The sequence below is a fragment of the Camarhynchus parvulus genome, chromosome 7, assembly GCF_901933205.1.
Source record: "Camarhynchus parvulus chromosome 7, STF_HiC, whole genome shotgun sequence".
Lineage (NCBI taxonomy): Eukaryota > Metazoa > Chordata > Aves > Passeriformes > Thraupidae > Camarhynchus > Camarhynchus parvulus.
In genome coordinates this window covers 30440453-30453663 of record NC_044577.1, presented here as the reverse complement: position 1 = coordinate 30453663, position 13211 = coordinate 30440453, and the positions used below count along the sequence as shown (strand labels likewise).

The window sequence follows — 13211 nt, the reverse complement described above, 5'->3', positions numbered from 1 at the left end:
CTAAGCTGTTGTATAGACATATATAATATTATTAAATCAGTTTCCATGCTGTCAATTTCCATGGGGGTGTCAGTCTGTCCTTGGGAGGAGTGAGGTCTGCAGGCAGATGTTTTCAGCAATATTTGATTTTAGTGTGTTTTTTTCCCAAGGCTGTCCTTGCCTTAGCTGCATCTTGGACATCAAGGCAAGTAGGAGAGCGAACACTGACTGGCACAGTTATAGACAGTGGAGATGGTGTCACTCATGTCATTCCTGTGGTAAGTGTGCCTCAGAGCTACACTACAGCTTCAGTGCAGAATTTTTGTCCTCTGAGTTCTCTGAATGTACACCTACACACACTGAAGTATGGATAGGAGTCTTCAAAAACATCAGATAATTCCCAGGGCTGTGGGTGTGAGTTTTGGTTCATTTTGTAGTGCAGAAACTCTTGAAGAACTCTGTAACCCTGAGTTTGGCAGGACTAATTGTCTTTCAGTGACTTACCTTAAAAGGTGAATTGCCAAAGCCATGCTAAGTGATGAGTGAAGTTGCTTTAGCACGTTTCTATTTTGACTTGCTGGTAAGAATGAATAGGCTCTTTACAGTAGTCAGTACAAAAAGTTTGACTTCTTATTTCCATTTAGCTCAATCCAATTATATATAAAGTAGAAATAATACAAAGTATTAGAGGGAAGATGTAGGATTGTTTATAGTTCTTCCTCATCTGTTCCCAGTATTTAGTAGTGCTTCAGCCATACAAGCAAAGGCAAAGTTGCTGTTTGACTGGAAGAAAACAGCCCCTAGGGTTAGTTAGTGTTGAATATCTGTTCCAATACATCAAGTTGCTGAAGCAGAAATTTGGATGATTCTGTGATGTTTTATTAAATAATGAACACCTAGAGCGGCAGTAATTTTCCGTACTGTCAAATTATTGCCTATCTTTCCTGGGGGAGCTAAATTCATGTCTATGTACCAGATATATTTGTATTTTCAGAATGAAGTTAGATTACAAATTTTAAGACAAAAATCTCTACAAAGCTTTATCATGCCACAGTAACATCAATTTTTTACAAGCAGTAGCATTGGTGGCAGTTGAACATACAGTGTCATGTAGCAATTTCTTATTAATTTTGGGGGAATATAGTGGCTAAATCTTTGTTCATACTGTTCATCCAAGTTAGTATATTTTTAATAAGGCTTAAAAAACAATTGACACCTCAGACCTTCTATAGGTAAACTTTTAAAATTTTACTTAGTAGTTCAAAATTACTGTTTAAAAGAGTTGAACTTTTCCTGAATTGTGGGTTAGTTTTTTTTTTTTAGTTGAAATAAGAGTAGGTAGTCTATAGAATTTGAAGCATTAACCTCCTTTGCAGAATGTCATTTACTTCTAAAATTTTTAAACATGTTGAACAAATTGTCAAGATGTTCTACCACCTCTGTTATAAAATAGATAGAAAGGAATTAACAAATGCTTATCTCTGTAGTGAAGTAGGGATAGATTTTTTTAAATGACACTATTTTCTGTGTTAGTAAGACATTTTTGTGTGAATATGAGGTGTGTATATATAGGAAAACTTAAGCATTTTATGAGTGTGATATCTGTGTTCCTCTTGTTTGGATTTAGCAGGTCTGGTAGGGTTGGAGGCCAGCCTTGCACGCTTGGCCATTTTTTAATGTATTTTTACTTGTCCCCAGGATGAGTGTGACTTGTAAGGGTAGGTTGATGGATGAGGATGGGCCAGTCTGATGTTCTGAGCAGTCTCAATTAATGTCCTGAAATGATGCATTTTCTCCCTGCTTTCAGAAAATTAATTTTGGTTCATGTGGATTGTAACGTCTTACATCAGTGGCTGTGACTGCAGGGCCACATCAGTTATTCTAAAATAATATTTCACCAAAAAAGGTTCCTTGACCTTTTTGGTAAGAGTAACCTCATTTTGAAGAGAAAATAAAGGCCAAGGAATAGTGAGTATAGTGATTTGTCTGCCTTATGTACTAGTGACCTTTCTGTTCTTCTAACCTTGTAAGAATTATGAACCATGCAAAGTAAAGTAAGGCTGTACTGTGAAGAATTGGATTTGTGGTAATTAAATGAGCCAGTTTTAAAGGGCTTTAGCCTCAGAACCACAGGTAATGGGTAGGAGTTTAGACTCCATGCCTTTCTGTCTCCCTCTGAGCTTTGATGAAAGTAGTTCTTGTCAGCACCTTTGTCCCCATTAATTTTGTTTACAGGCTGAAGGATATGTGATTGGCAGCTGTATCAAACACATTCCAATTGCTGGCAGAGATATCACATACTTCATTCAGCAGTTGCTGAGAGAGAGAGAAGTAGGAATTCCTCCTGAACAATCCTTGGAAACAGCTAAAGCAGTGAAGGTAATGTGAATGTTGCAGATCTTAAAGTTATTTTATATCACAGCTTGGTATCTGATTTTAAAGTACAAGAATATCTGAAAGTAATTGTACTTCTGAGTAATGGGGCTCTGAGTAATGGGGCTCTGATTCTAAGTAATATAAAAATGTCTTAATGTAATAACATGAAATAACAGGGTTTGCAGTTGGGTTATACTTGCTCAGTCTGGCCTGGAATTTCACTCTTCACCTGTTGTCTCCCCTTTCTCTTCTCCTCCATTATCATTATTGTTGTTATTATCCTGTTGCTATTATTATTGTAATGTTCTGTAGGAAATACTGTTGGCTGGATGTGTCATATAAAGAGCTGTAATTGCTCTTATATTCTTTCTGAATATTAATGTGTTCTTTTTTGTAATACACATTACATAGAGAACAAAGCTATTCTGAAAGACATTCAGCTTAAAGTACACTTCAATTTTGTTTCTCTGGCAGTTCTTCAATGTATTTCAGAATTAATTTCTTACAATCTTGGAAGTTTAGGGGAAAAGCAGAAGAAAAGTAATTTAGCTCAGCCAGAACCTTCAGTCCTGCACAGAAATGATCTGTAGTAGCAGAGCCATTATCTACCTGTGTACAGTAAATGTCAGTTCAGCTGTTTTGAGGCCTATTCTTTATCTGCCAATTTAATACTTACTCTTAAAAGTTTAAATTACTACATTTTTTGAAATTTCTTACCCGATTTCTATACTTTTAATAGTTCTAACTGTATCTATTAAATTTTCAGGAGCGCTTTAGTTATGTTTGCCCTGACTTAGTAAAAGAATTTAACAAGTATGACACAGATGGTACAAAGTGGATTAAACAATATACTGGAATTAATGCTATCTCAAAGAAAGAATTTACCATTGATGTTGGTTACGAGAGATTCCTGGGGCCAGAGATTTTCTTCCATCCTGAGGTAAGTTGGTTTGAATTGTCTAGACTTTGTTTTAGTTGATAACAGAGAAATCCTATTTGCAAAATTGTAAAGAAGTGGTTATCTTCACTTCCATTTCTTCTTATTTATAATTAGATACTGGCCATTGTTGCAAGTCAGTGTGCTTTGATTCTGGATTGCTACTAATCTTTATACAAATCCAGGTTGACACACAAAGCACTTCAAATGGTAGCAAAAATATTTAACAACTGTTTCCATTATTAGTTTTCATGACATCTCTAGTATAACAGAATGGTTCTTTCCTTTTCTTCCTCTTTACCTCTTTTCCTTTGCAATGTGTGATTCCCACAGTGACTTGACTTGATTTTATTCCTGCTTGCAGTTTGCTAATCCTGACTTCACGCAACCAATCTCAGAAGTAGTAGATGAAGTTATTCAGAATTGTCCCATTGATGTTAGACGTCCTCTATATAAGGTCAGTAGCTATAATGTCTATTTTTTATATATGGGTTTTAGAAGAATTGGGATTTTTATCAAGGTACATATTTGAAACTCTTAAAAACCAATACCAAATGAGCAAAACTAACCATTTTCCTGGAAATTAATCCAATATGCAGAAGGGTTTGTTGTTCACTTAGACATTTTCAGAATGTGCTTTTTCATTAGGGAAACAAAAAACTGAGCAAGAATGGTGAGATGTAATAAGAGATAAATGGATTTTAAAGCATAGACAATTTTAACGTGGCAAACTCTTGGTGAATTCATGTCGTGTCATGCTCGTATGCTAGATCACTTACAGTAAAAGCATACCTGCTAACTGTAGCTTTTAAAACTGTATTTAGACATTTAGAATTTAGGAACTGGGGAATGTGGAGACTTATATTTTCAGACGTGGTTAACAAATGTTGTTATTCAAAACAGAATATTGTCCTCTCTGGAGGCTCAACCATGTTCAGGGACTTCGGTCGCCGTTTACAGCGAGACTTGAAAAGGACTGTTGATGCCAGGCTGAAACTTAGTGAAGAACTTAGTGGTGGCAGACTGAAGGTTGGTTCCTGCAGCTCATGCACTTAAGAAGCATCTGTTACCTGGAAAATATGCAAATAACATCTTGCAATGATCGTGGTCTTTGTTGAAATGTCTTTATCTTATTTGATATTCTTAGAGAGGCTTTTCAGAGGTTCATCCATTATACTGATCACACACCAGCAGTTGGCCACTGCAGCTGTCCTTGTGCTTGGTGTTTATTGATCAGTTACAGCTCATTGTGCTCAGGCTCTTGAGCTTGAAGATAAGAGAAATGAATTGAGCTCATTGTTGAGCCACCAGGAGAGTCAGGAACACGTGTCTTGTGAGGAATGAGGGAGCCTTGATTAGAGAAGGGAAGGCTTTGGGATTCCTGATAGTGCCTCAGTACATGTGGGGAGGTTATGATTTTAAGGTTCAGCTGGATAAAACCTTAAATACCTTCCTCTGGCTTCATAGCTTACCCTGCCTTGAGCAGGAGGCCAAACCAGAGACATGATGTGGTCCCTTCCCACCTCAATTATCTTACAATCCTATAAGGGACTTCATGTTTTCACTAAACTGCATGTTCCTTAATTTTAGCTCTTTCCACTTCAGACCTCTGACCTAACGGTTAGGTTAGGTCAGAGCATCTTTCTGTTGTCTCTGCATGAAGAAAAGACCAGCAGAGAAAAAAAAATTGTGTTTTTTTTTCCTTTTAAAGGAAATTGATTTTCCTCATTTATTTTTTAGAAGCAATCTAGCTAGGTGAGCTCAAACAATCCTTTAAAACCCCAACAGAGCTTTATAATATGTCATGTAGACAACTCTGAAATTTCAGTCATACACAGTTCTCTGGCCCAAGAAGCATCATTTAGTCTTTGTTTTCTTCACTAGGCTTGCACCACTTAGTAAAGAAGCAGAATCTGAGTAAGGAAGTTGGGTGTGATTCTTATTCTATTCTAAGCACCAGGCATGGCAAAGAATCACTGGCTGGAGTTTTGCACATGTGTTACAGAACATTTTTAGATACTGTTTCAAATATCAGCTGGTTGGGCTGGAAAAATAAATTTTGAAACTGTTACATTCACTGGCAGTTTTGATTGGCACAAGTAAGGAACGGAGGGAAAGGGAATGGCTGACTGGAATGAGTGCTGTAGTTCAGAAAAGCATGATTGACTGTATTGATCCTGGATAAACTTCCAATCTGCAACTGATGCTTTGTTAGAATAATCACATGAAACTTGAAAATTAGCTTCCTAAAATGTGTTTTTGTAAAAAGTTTAGGTAGTATGGGTCAGTGCTTATAAATGCTTAAATAAATAGTCCATCAAGAAATTAATCAGAACATTGTGTGAAAAAAGTGGTTGTGAATGGAAGTATCTCTGATAAAGCAGGTAGCTTATCTATTAGCAGGAGCTGTTTCTTACTCTTCATTGTACAAGGGGAAGTCTGATGCCATAAATACAAATTTACATGCACAGCTTTTATGAAAATGCTAATTTATGAAAAGAAAACTTGGTATATACACTCCTTTAAAACTAGATCTGGTTTTTACCAGCAGAAGTGACTTTTATTGTGTTGCTTTTCTCTGCTCTTTTCTGCAGCCCAAGCCCATTGATGTCCAAGTCATTACACACCATATGCAGAGATATGCAGTCTGGTTTGGAGGATCAATGCTGGCTTCCACAGTGAGTTTAGCTGTAAAGCTGAGCATGTTTGGGCCGTTCTCACCGGGCTTTTGGAGCTCTCATCTCACCTTCATTGTATATTAAATGTGATTGGGGAATTTCTGATAGGCTTCAGGTGGTAAATAATACCTTCCCTGGTTTTGCATTAGACTTTAAAGACTTAGAAGAGAAAAAGAAAGCTGAATGAAAGCTTTGTGTGAGCTGTCAAACGGCACATTTTAGTTTTGTGGTAGAATATATTCTTTGCATTGTTGTTTAGCCATGCATGATATAAGTTAATTTTAGGATTCGTGTGCTATCTTTGTTTTTTCCACTGGCTACATAAAAGTTAATATTGTTAATTAAGGTGTCTATACCATACACTAATGTTTTTTCCCTTCCCTTTACAGCCTGAATTCTACCAAGTATGCCATACCAAAAAAGATTATGAAGAGATTGGCCCTAGCATCTGTCGTCACAACCCTGTGTTTGGAGTCATGTCTTAAAGCTGACCCTGCAGGGGTCAGGGATGGGGAAGTGGGGAGGAGGAAGAGTCTTTCTGATTACTTGTTTGTCTGATGGCTGGTATTAAGATAACAAACATGACTTGACAATAAGAAAAAGACCAAACACAATTAAGCAGGATCATTTTAATAAGTGTCTCAACATGCAGATGTAGTGGAAAGCCAAAATGATCACGTTTTTTTCTTTAGATTGATTATTTGAACCTGTGTGTAACAAAACAAAAAAAGTGGATTTTAGTTCTTTCTGTGCCCTGATATTTTGTATATTAATGAATTATCCAAGATTTGATGGGATTTGATGGTGTGTAGATAGTCAGCTCTTCAATGCTTCCATTGTACCCCTTCATGGGTGCAATACAGGAGCTTGTTTATATTTCATACTTTTTTATACTTTGAGGAAAAATATGAATAAAAGAAACTGTAATATTTGAGGAAAAAAATTTACCAGTGACCAACTTGAAAGTAAATTTAAAAAAAAAAAAAAAAGGAAAAAAGTCATGACTCATGCAACTAGATCTTGCAAATCATGACCAGTCTAAATCCTGGGTTCCATACAATGCGAGTGCTTTTGGAACTAAAAGCTACTATCTTGAATTAACTAATGCCTGCTAGTGCTTTCTGATTACTTGGTGCATTTTCATACTATCTCTTGCTTAAAAAAAAAAAAAAAAAAGAAAAAGTAAAGACAAGACTGTTGAACCAGTATTGCAGTTCTGTAGTGTCATTTCTAATTAAACCAAATAATCAGGTTATCAAAATTTGGTGTATTTAAAGCCTAACACCATTCCAATAAAGGCACAAAATTTCTTTTTATGTTGGTGTCAGACTTGTTAATCTCATGACATGGGAAGTTCTGAGCATGGGTCCCTACATATCCGCTGTGGCTTTTGAGGAGTGAGGTTGGTCTGTGAGGTAGAGATGTAATGTGCTTTGTGTAACTCAAGTGTGAGCATTTTAGAGCTGCAGTTTGTGTGTTCAGCTAGCTAGCACTTACCTAGAGAAGCCTGACAGCTCCTCCACTGTTGGGTTTGTTCATCTACTTTGTTCTGTAACTTTTTTCCCCCCACTTTCTTGCAGGTGGTGCTATTCAGGAGTCAGCACTGCATTTTCAATCTCTGTGGTTTTTCTGCAAGAAAATACCATGTAGATAAAAATAAAGTGAAAACAATCTCTTTCTCATTCTTTCTAGGAAGAACACTTTCTGTAGTGACTGGAATTGCTTACAATTTGTTGATATTTGATGAGAGAAAATTCTTCTTTAGGCACTTCTGAGCCCACAGAGGGACTTGAGGCTGTTTGCATAGAAAACCACAAGAGGGAGATATCCCAGTTTCTTCTGAGTTGCAAAGATGCCTCACATTTTCATCAGAGAAGCTTATCTATTGACAGAGCTTCAAAACTTGGTAAATGTGACTCCAAAACAAGGATAAATATGGGAAAGTGATTTTACAGCAAGCATTGTAAAAAATTTACATGCTGGAATCAAACAACATGATGCAGGCAACAAAATTTTGAACAATTTTATTACAAAACTATTAGTGACATCTCCCTAAGAGTGATAGAGTTTTTCAGTTTTTATAAGTCACTTTTTAACTCAGTTTGAGTCATAACTATGGATTGATTCATGTGGTAAGGAAGACCAATGTGGCAAAAATATAAAAAAAAAGAGTTGTGCTTTTCCAGCAGTCCTGGTTCTGCCACTGTATCATACTCTAGTGACAGGATATCTTGATACACTGTAGTGTGTGAAGATAAGGCAAGGATCTTTTTCTTTTTTTGTTTTGTTTGGGGGTGGGTTTTTTTGTGGGGTTCTTTTTTTTTTTTGATTATTGGTTTTTAATACTGTAGCACTTTTGGAGAAGTTACACAGCCACAGCTGATTTTGAGTGTGTTAAAAGAACTAAAAGTATGAGCAGCTCCTGTTAATGACTTGGACTGCATGGACACTCATCAATACTTAAACACACCAGGCATAATGTACAATGGGAATATCTGTCTGGGAATGGCTCACATCAGTGTTCTGCACCTGTAGCAACAGATCCAAATCAGATCTGCTGGTGAGTGGTGAAGGGCTGAGCAGCCTGTGGGTCAGTCATCCTAGGGATTGTGTAAAGCACACACTGTACAACCTGGAACACAGGCAGCTCCAGGAAAACCCTCTGCAATCTAGAAACATGGATTTCCCATTGTTGTTCTGTATGGGGTTGGGCTTAAAGCATCCAAAAGGTTCGTTGCTGGCAATTGTTTATAAAAACCCACATAGAATGAAATTACATTTTTTTTTCCAAATGCTTGTTACTGGGGTGGCTACATGAAGAAAGCAATTTTAAACCCATGTAGGAGGATTTAATAGGACTGATGTCATAGCATAGCTTTGTGTTCTATGGATGAGACTGGCTGACAGAATCCCTTAGGAGACCATCCTGAAGGGCAGAGGAATCCAGGCAGGCTGCAACTCCTTCAAGAAGGAAATCTCAAAGGCACAGGAGCCTGCTGAAAGCTGAGCTGGTCATTTCCAACCTACTGATTTTATAGTATATAGTCTCTATAAAGGAGTATTACACTTCTGCTGTCCTGCTGCCAGCAGGATGAGCAGGAACAGTGCTGGTTGGGCACAGAAAATAGTAAAGAGCACTGAACAGCTGCAGTCTGGCCTGCCCAAACTTGGCTTACTTCACCCTTCTCCAGGAATTTGATTTTATTCCAGTAGATGAGGTAGGATTCCAGGTTTAATTGGCTTAAAAGCTGGTAGTTTCATGCAGCTGAGCTTATAATAAATCAAAGGTTACTGCCAAGTCAGTTTAGGCTCATCTCTTCATTTTGTGCAAATGTTTGTACCAAGTGTTAGGTATTGTTGGGATGGATGAGTTAGCACTTGAAAAGCTGCCTGGAGGTGACTGCTGAGCTCCTGCCAGCTGTGGGCTGATAATGTGCGGCCTCCCTGCCTGATAACTGGTGCTTTCTGTGCAGGCCAAAACTCCTGCGGCAGTAAAATTAAGAGAAATACATTGTTAGTGTCACTTTGTTCAGTTTCTTTTTTTAAAATTTCCCCCACAGAAGCAAAGTGGTGGAATCATCAGCTCCAAGTGCCAGTCCCCTTTTCCAGTACATGCCTGTGAGTTTCCCATTTCAGACAGGACAGAGAACCCAGCTCCCAGGTGGATGCTGCAGCTGTCTCTTTTCCCTCAATGTTTTTATCAGAAGCTGTTTTCCCAAAGGGAGGGCAGAGCTGGCCCATGTTGGCTGCAGGTGTCCCTCACCTCCATGAGAAGCAAAGCCCCTCTCTGTGTTTGGGCAGTAGCAGGCATGGTGGCTGTAGGTTTTTCCCCAGAGCTGCAGTATAAATAAAAATATATACTTTTATTAGTATAAATGCATTTACTGCTGGAGGAAGGCCCAGAGAGCACAGCAGCAATTAGTTTATAGGAGCTGAAGCTGTAGTGCTTGATATGAAGCATGTAACACTGCTATGGCTAAGAAAGGAGCTTTTTTTCCTTCTTTTCAAAGATCAAGAAAGATGTTTTGTTTGAAAGACAGACTGGCACAGAAGAAGCCAATCATGAAAGCCCAGAAGTTGATCAACATAAGCGTCCAGGACTCATCTCTTTCAGCATCTTGGAGTTCCAATTTTTTTTATAAATAGACTTCACCTGGAGCAGGGCTTTAAATACATCTCTCCTTCCCAGCTAAATGCCCTGGCTACTCAACTGTATGGAATATTTACCCCTGGTCTTTTTTGGGTCTGCCTATCCCTGACTTGTTGCAGAGGCCAAGGCTGAGCCTGCTGCCCGCAGCATGGCAAGGGCTCTGTCAGCAGGGACTGCTCTGAGATGAAACCCCCAAAGGTGGTGTTTGCTTGTGGGCTGGTTTTATTGTCTTCTCCAGTTTCCCAACTCTGATTTAGCCAGACTGTATTAGTGGTGAAAAAACTAAAAGTTGTGCCCCAAACAATACTAACAAATAGGAAACAACTGGTTTATCTCCCAATGAACCCAGAATATCAGGAACATACACAAATCTGTTGCAATGCAGAGTTGCAGCTGAAGCACAGTGGGGAGGGGAAATGACCTTATTGCAGCACGTTTGCAATAATATTATTGCAATTGCGTGTTTGCAATAACATTACTGCAATTGGCCTTGCTGCAGCATGTGTTTCAGTTGTGTGAGGCTTTGCCCGGCAGGAGCTGCAGGCCGGCTGCACGCAGGGTTTCACACTCCGCCACACGATGGCATTTTCCTACAAGAAATCCTGCATGGCTGCAGCCTGGAAAACCCCTCAGCACAACCTGCCTGGGAAAAAGCAGCTGACTGAAAGGAAAACCTTCCCGGGAAGGCTGGTGCCTTGGAGTCACGGCAAGGGAGGAGGATTAGAGCCTTGTCTTTCTGCCTGGAGCCAAGGAATCCGTGTCTCCCTGCAGCTGCTCCAGCCAGAAGTGGAGAGATCTCACCTGTGGGTGCTGGGCAGGACTGAGTCCCTCGGCACAGGGAATTGTGGAGGGGCACTGAAAGGGAATCCATGTCACATGCAGGATGTGACGCCCCTGCAGGGAATAAACAGCGAGGAGGTTTCTGCACTCTCATTGCAATTCAGTTCTGAATTTCCTCAACCTTTCCTTGCACCTGGTTGTAGGGAGTGCACAGGAGATGGCATGAGCATGCACCCATCCCATGGCAGGGAGAGCTCTGCTTGCCATGGTTTTTTAGTGTGCTGAGCTTGTCCCCCCCAAAGTGTGGGTAATGATGATCTTACCCTGCTGTGCTGATCCTGCACAGATGTCTCAGCACTGCCCTCAGTATGGCTCACCAGGCATTTCTGAGCAAATTGTGCTGTTACCTGAGGGTTGATTTGGGGAAGAGGAAAGTTTTTACATTGTTTTGGGGAGCTGAGCCACAACCAGGCTTCTCTGGTGTAATCCCAAACAGTGTTCAGCCCAAGCAGACACCCTGAAGTGGTGCTGGGCTGGAGCTGGGCAGCAGCTGTGTGTGCCTCTTGTATTTTACAGAGCTATGAGTATTTATAGAAGAACTCCTCTAATATTGCTAATGCACTTTGATTTCATCAAGTCATGACCTACCAACCTTCTGCTCTCCTCTCACCTCCATTAACCCATCTGACCTACAAAATGTCTAATGTCATTTATCTGCCCAATGTGCAAGCTGACAGAGAGCTCAAAAAGGGCAGATACACGTTTCCTCAGCTGTGAAACACCCTGAGGGAGGGGATGATTTTCTTCTGCTTGGGCAGTCACCTCTAACTCATGGTCCTTTAACTCTCTTAGCCCTGCATGCCCTGCAGCACCCTCACAGCTGCTAAAACCTGTCCAAGTCAGGCAAACATGGATCTGTCTGCAAGGTAAAGGAGAGACAGTGCCTGATGCATCAGGGGCTGAGCACAGGTTATGGAGCAGGGGAATGGGAGGTGCATCCCAGATTGTTTTCCCAGGTGATCTTGGGGCTCCTGAGGTTGTTCTGGTGGTGGACTTGGTCAGTTTATACTTCAGCTCCTTGCTGCATGGATGTGGCAAAAGCCTCTGAGCCTCTGTGCTGGGAAACTCTGTGGTGATGGCAGCTCTTTGCTGGCACAAATACTGCCCACTGAATACCTCTGGTCCTTTGCTCCCCCTCCTCCTTCTGTTGTACTCAGGGAAAGGAATTCTCATTTCTTGTCTGTGCCCTACAGAGCTAAATAGATCAAAACTAATGATCAAAGAGATGACAGGAGACATTGCTCTATGACCTATGGGGTCAATGTCTCATTTTGTAGCACTCCACAAATTCTGTACTCTGTGTTTTTTAATTCTTATTCCACTATGTCCATAATTCCCCTAATGAATGTGGTGTGTTTGCTGTGGCAATGGCAGCAGAGCTGAGCACCAGGCTGAGAAACCAGAGGTGGCATGGGCACTGGGGGACTCTGTGCCATTGGTGGCGATGTCCAGACCATGGTCATGGTTCAGGTGTGCTGCCTGAGCACAGCCTTCCCCCTCATGCCTGTTCCCACCTCCCCCCAGCTGAAAAACCTGCTGGATAGCAGTGGTGAGCTGCTTTCTGCAGGTAATGGCTGCCAGGGCCCAGGTGCTGTGACCCACTCTAACCCTGATGGGAATTGCAGCTTTTCCAGCCTCCAAGGGACAGGGAAACCAAATGGCACACTAATTTCCAATCCCCTAAGAGTTTAACCATGTTATAAATGGGCATGCAGAGGAACAGATAAAACACACCTGGAGCTTGTGTAGAGAGAGAGGTGGGGTTTGAACTGACAGACCTGCAGCTGGGGTCTCCCTGGTTTTTCTTCTTGCAGCAGCTCCGTGCAGCCTGGAGCCCTGACTTTCCCTTGGAAGGTCAATTATCCTTTAAATGAGAAATGTGTTTGGCTCCAGCAGTCAGAGCAAGGTTAAGGACCTGGGCAGAAGGATTGCACAGGGCTGAATCCTGCAGATCATTGTGGATCATGGGCTGGGAAGAAGGGGCAGCTTTCTTTGCTTGCTCCTTAGCCCACCCAAGCATCTTCCCTGCCACCTTTTGTGACCACATGCATATCTTCTGCTGGGTACACAGGCTGTTGGTCATAGAAATGGAATTTTTGTTAAATACATAGCTGTGTAGCAATTTATTCATTTTCACAGAGTTCCTACTCTGCAGAAACTCAAGCAGGTCAGAGTAGCTTAAATAAAAAAAAAATCTGAGGGGAAATTCACTGGCATAAAAAAATTGCTTTTAAAAGTTTCATTCAAAACA

At 40.5% G+C, this 13211-nt stretch overlaps 1 protein-coding gene across 1 annotated transcript in view; it reads left to right on the top strand.

Moving 5' to 3' along the window:
- Positions 1-7670, top strand: part of ACTR3 (actin related protein 3) — a 29208-nt gene extending 21538 nt beyond the window's left edge. The window contains exons 6-12 of the mRNA XM_030952220.1: positions 150-257; positions 2215-2358; positions 3122-3295; positions 3657-3749; positions 4196-4321; positions 5887-5970; positions 6360-7670. Of these exons, the coding sequence (XP_030808080.1) occupies positions 150-257; positions 2215-2358; positions 3122-3295; positions 3657-3749; positions 4196-4321; positions 5887-5970; positions 6360-6455 (825 nt within the window). The 3' untranslated portion in view covers positions 6456-7670. The remainder of the gene's footprint in view (positions 1-149; positions 258-2214; positions 2359-3121; positions 3296-3656; positions 3750-4195; positions 4322-5886; positions 5971-6359) is intronic.
- The last annotated feature ends 5541 nt before the right edge of the window (positions 7671-13211 follow it).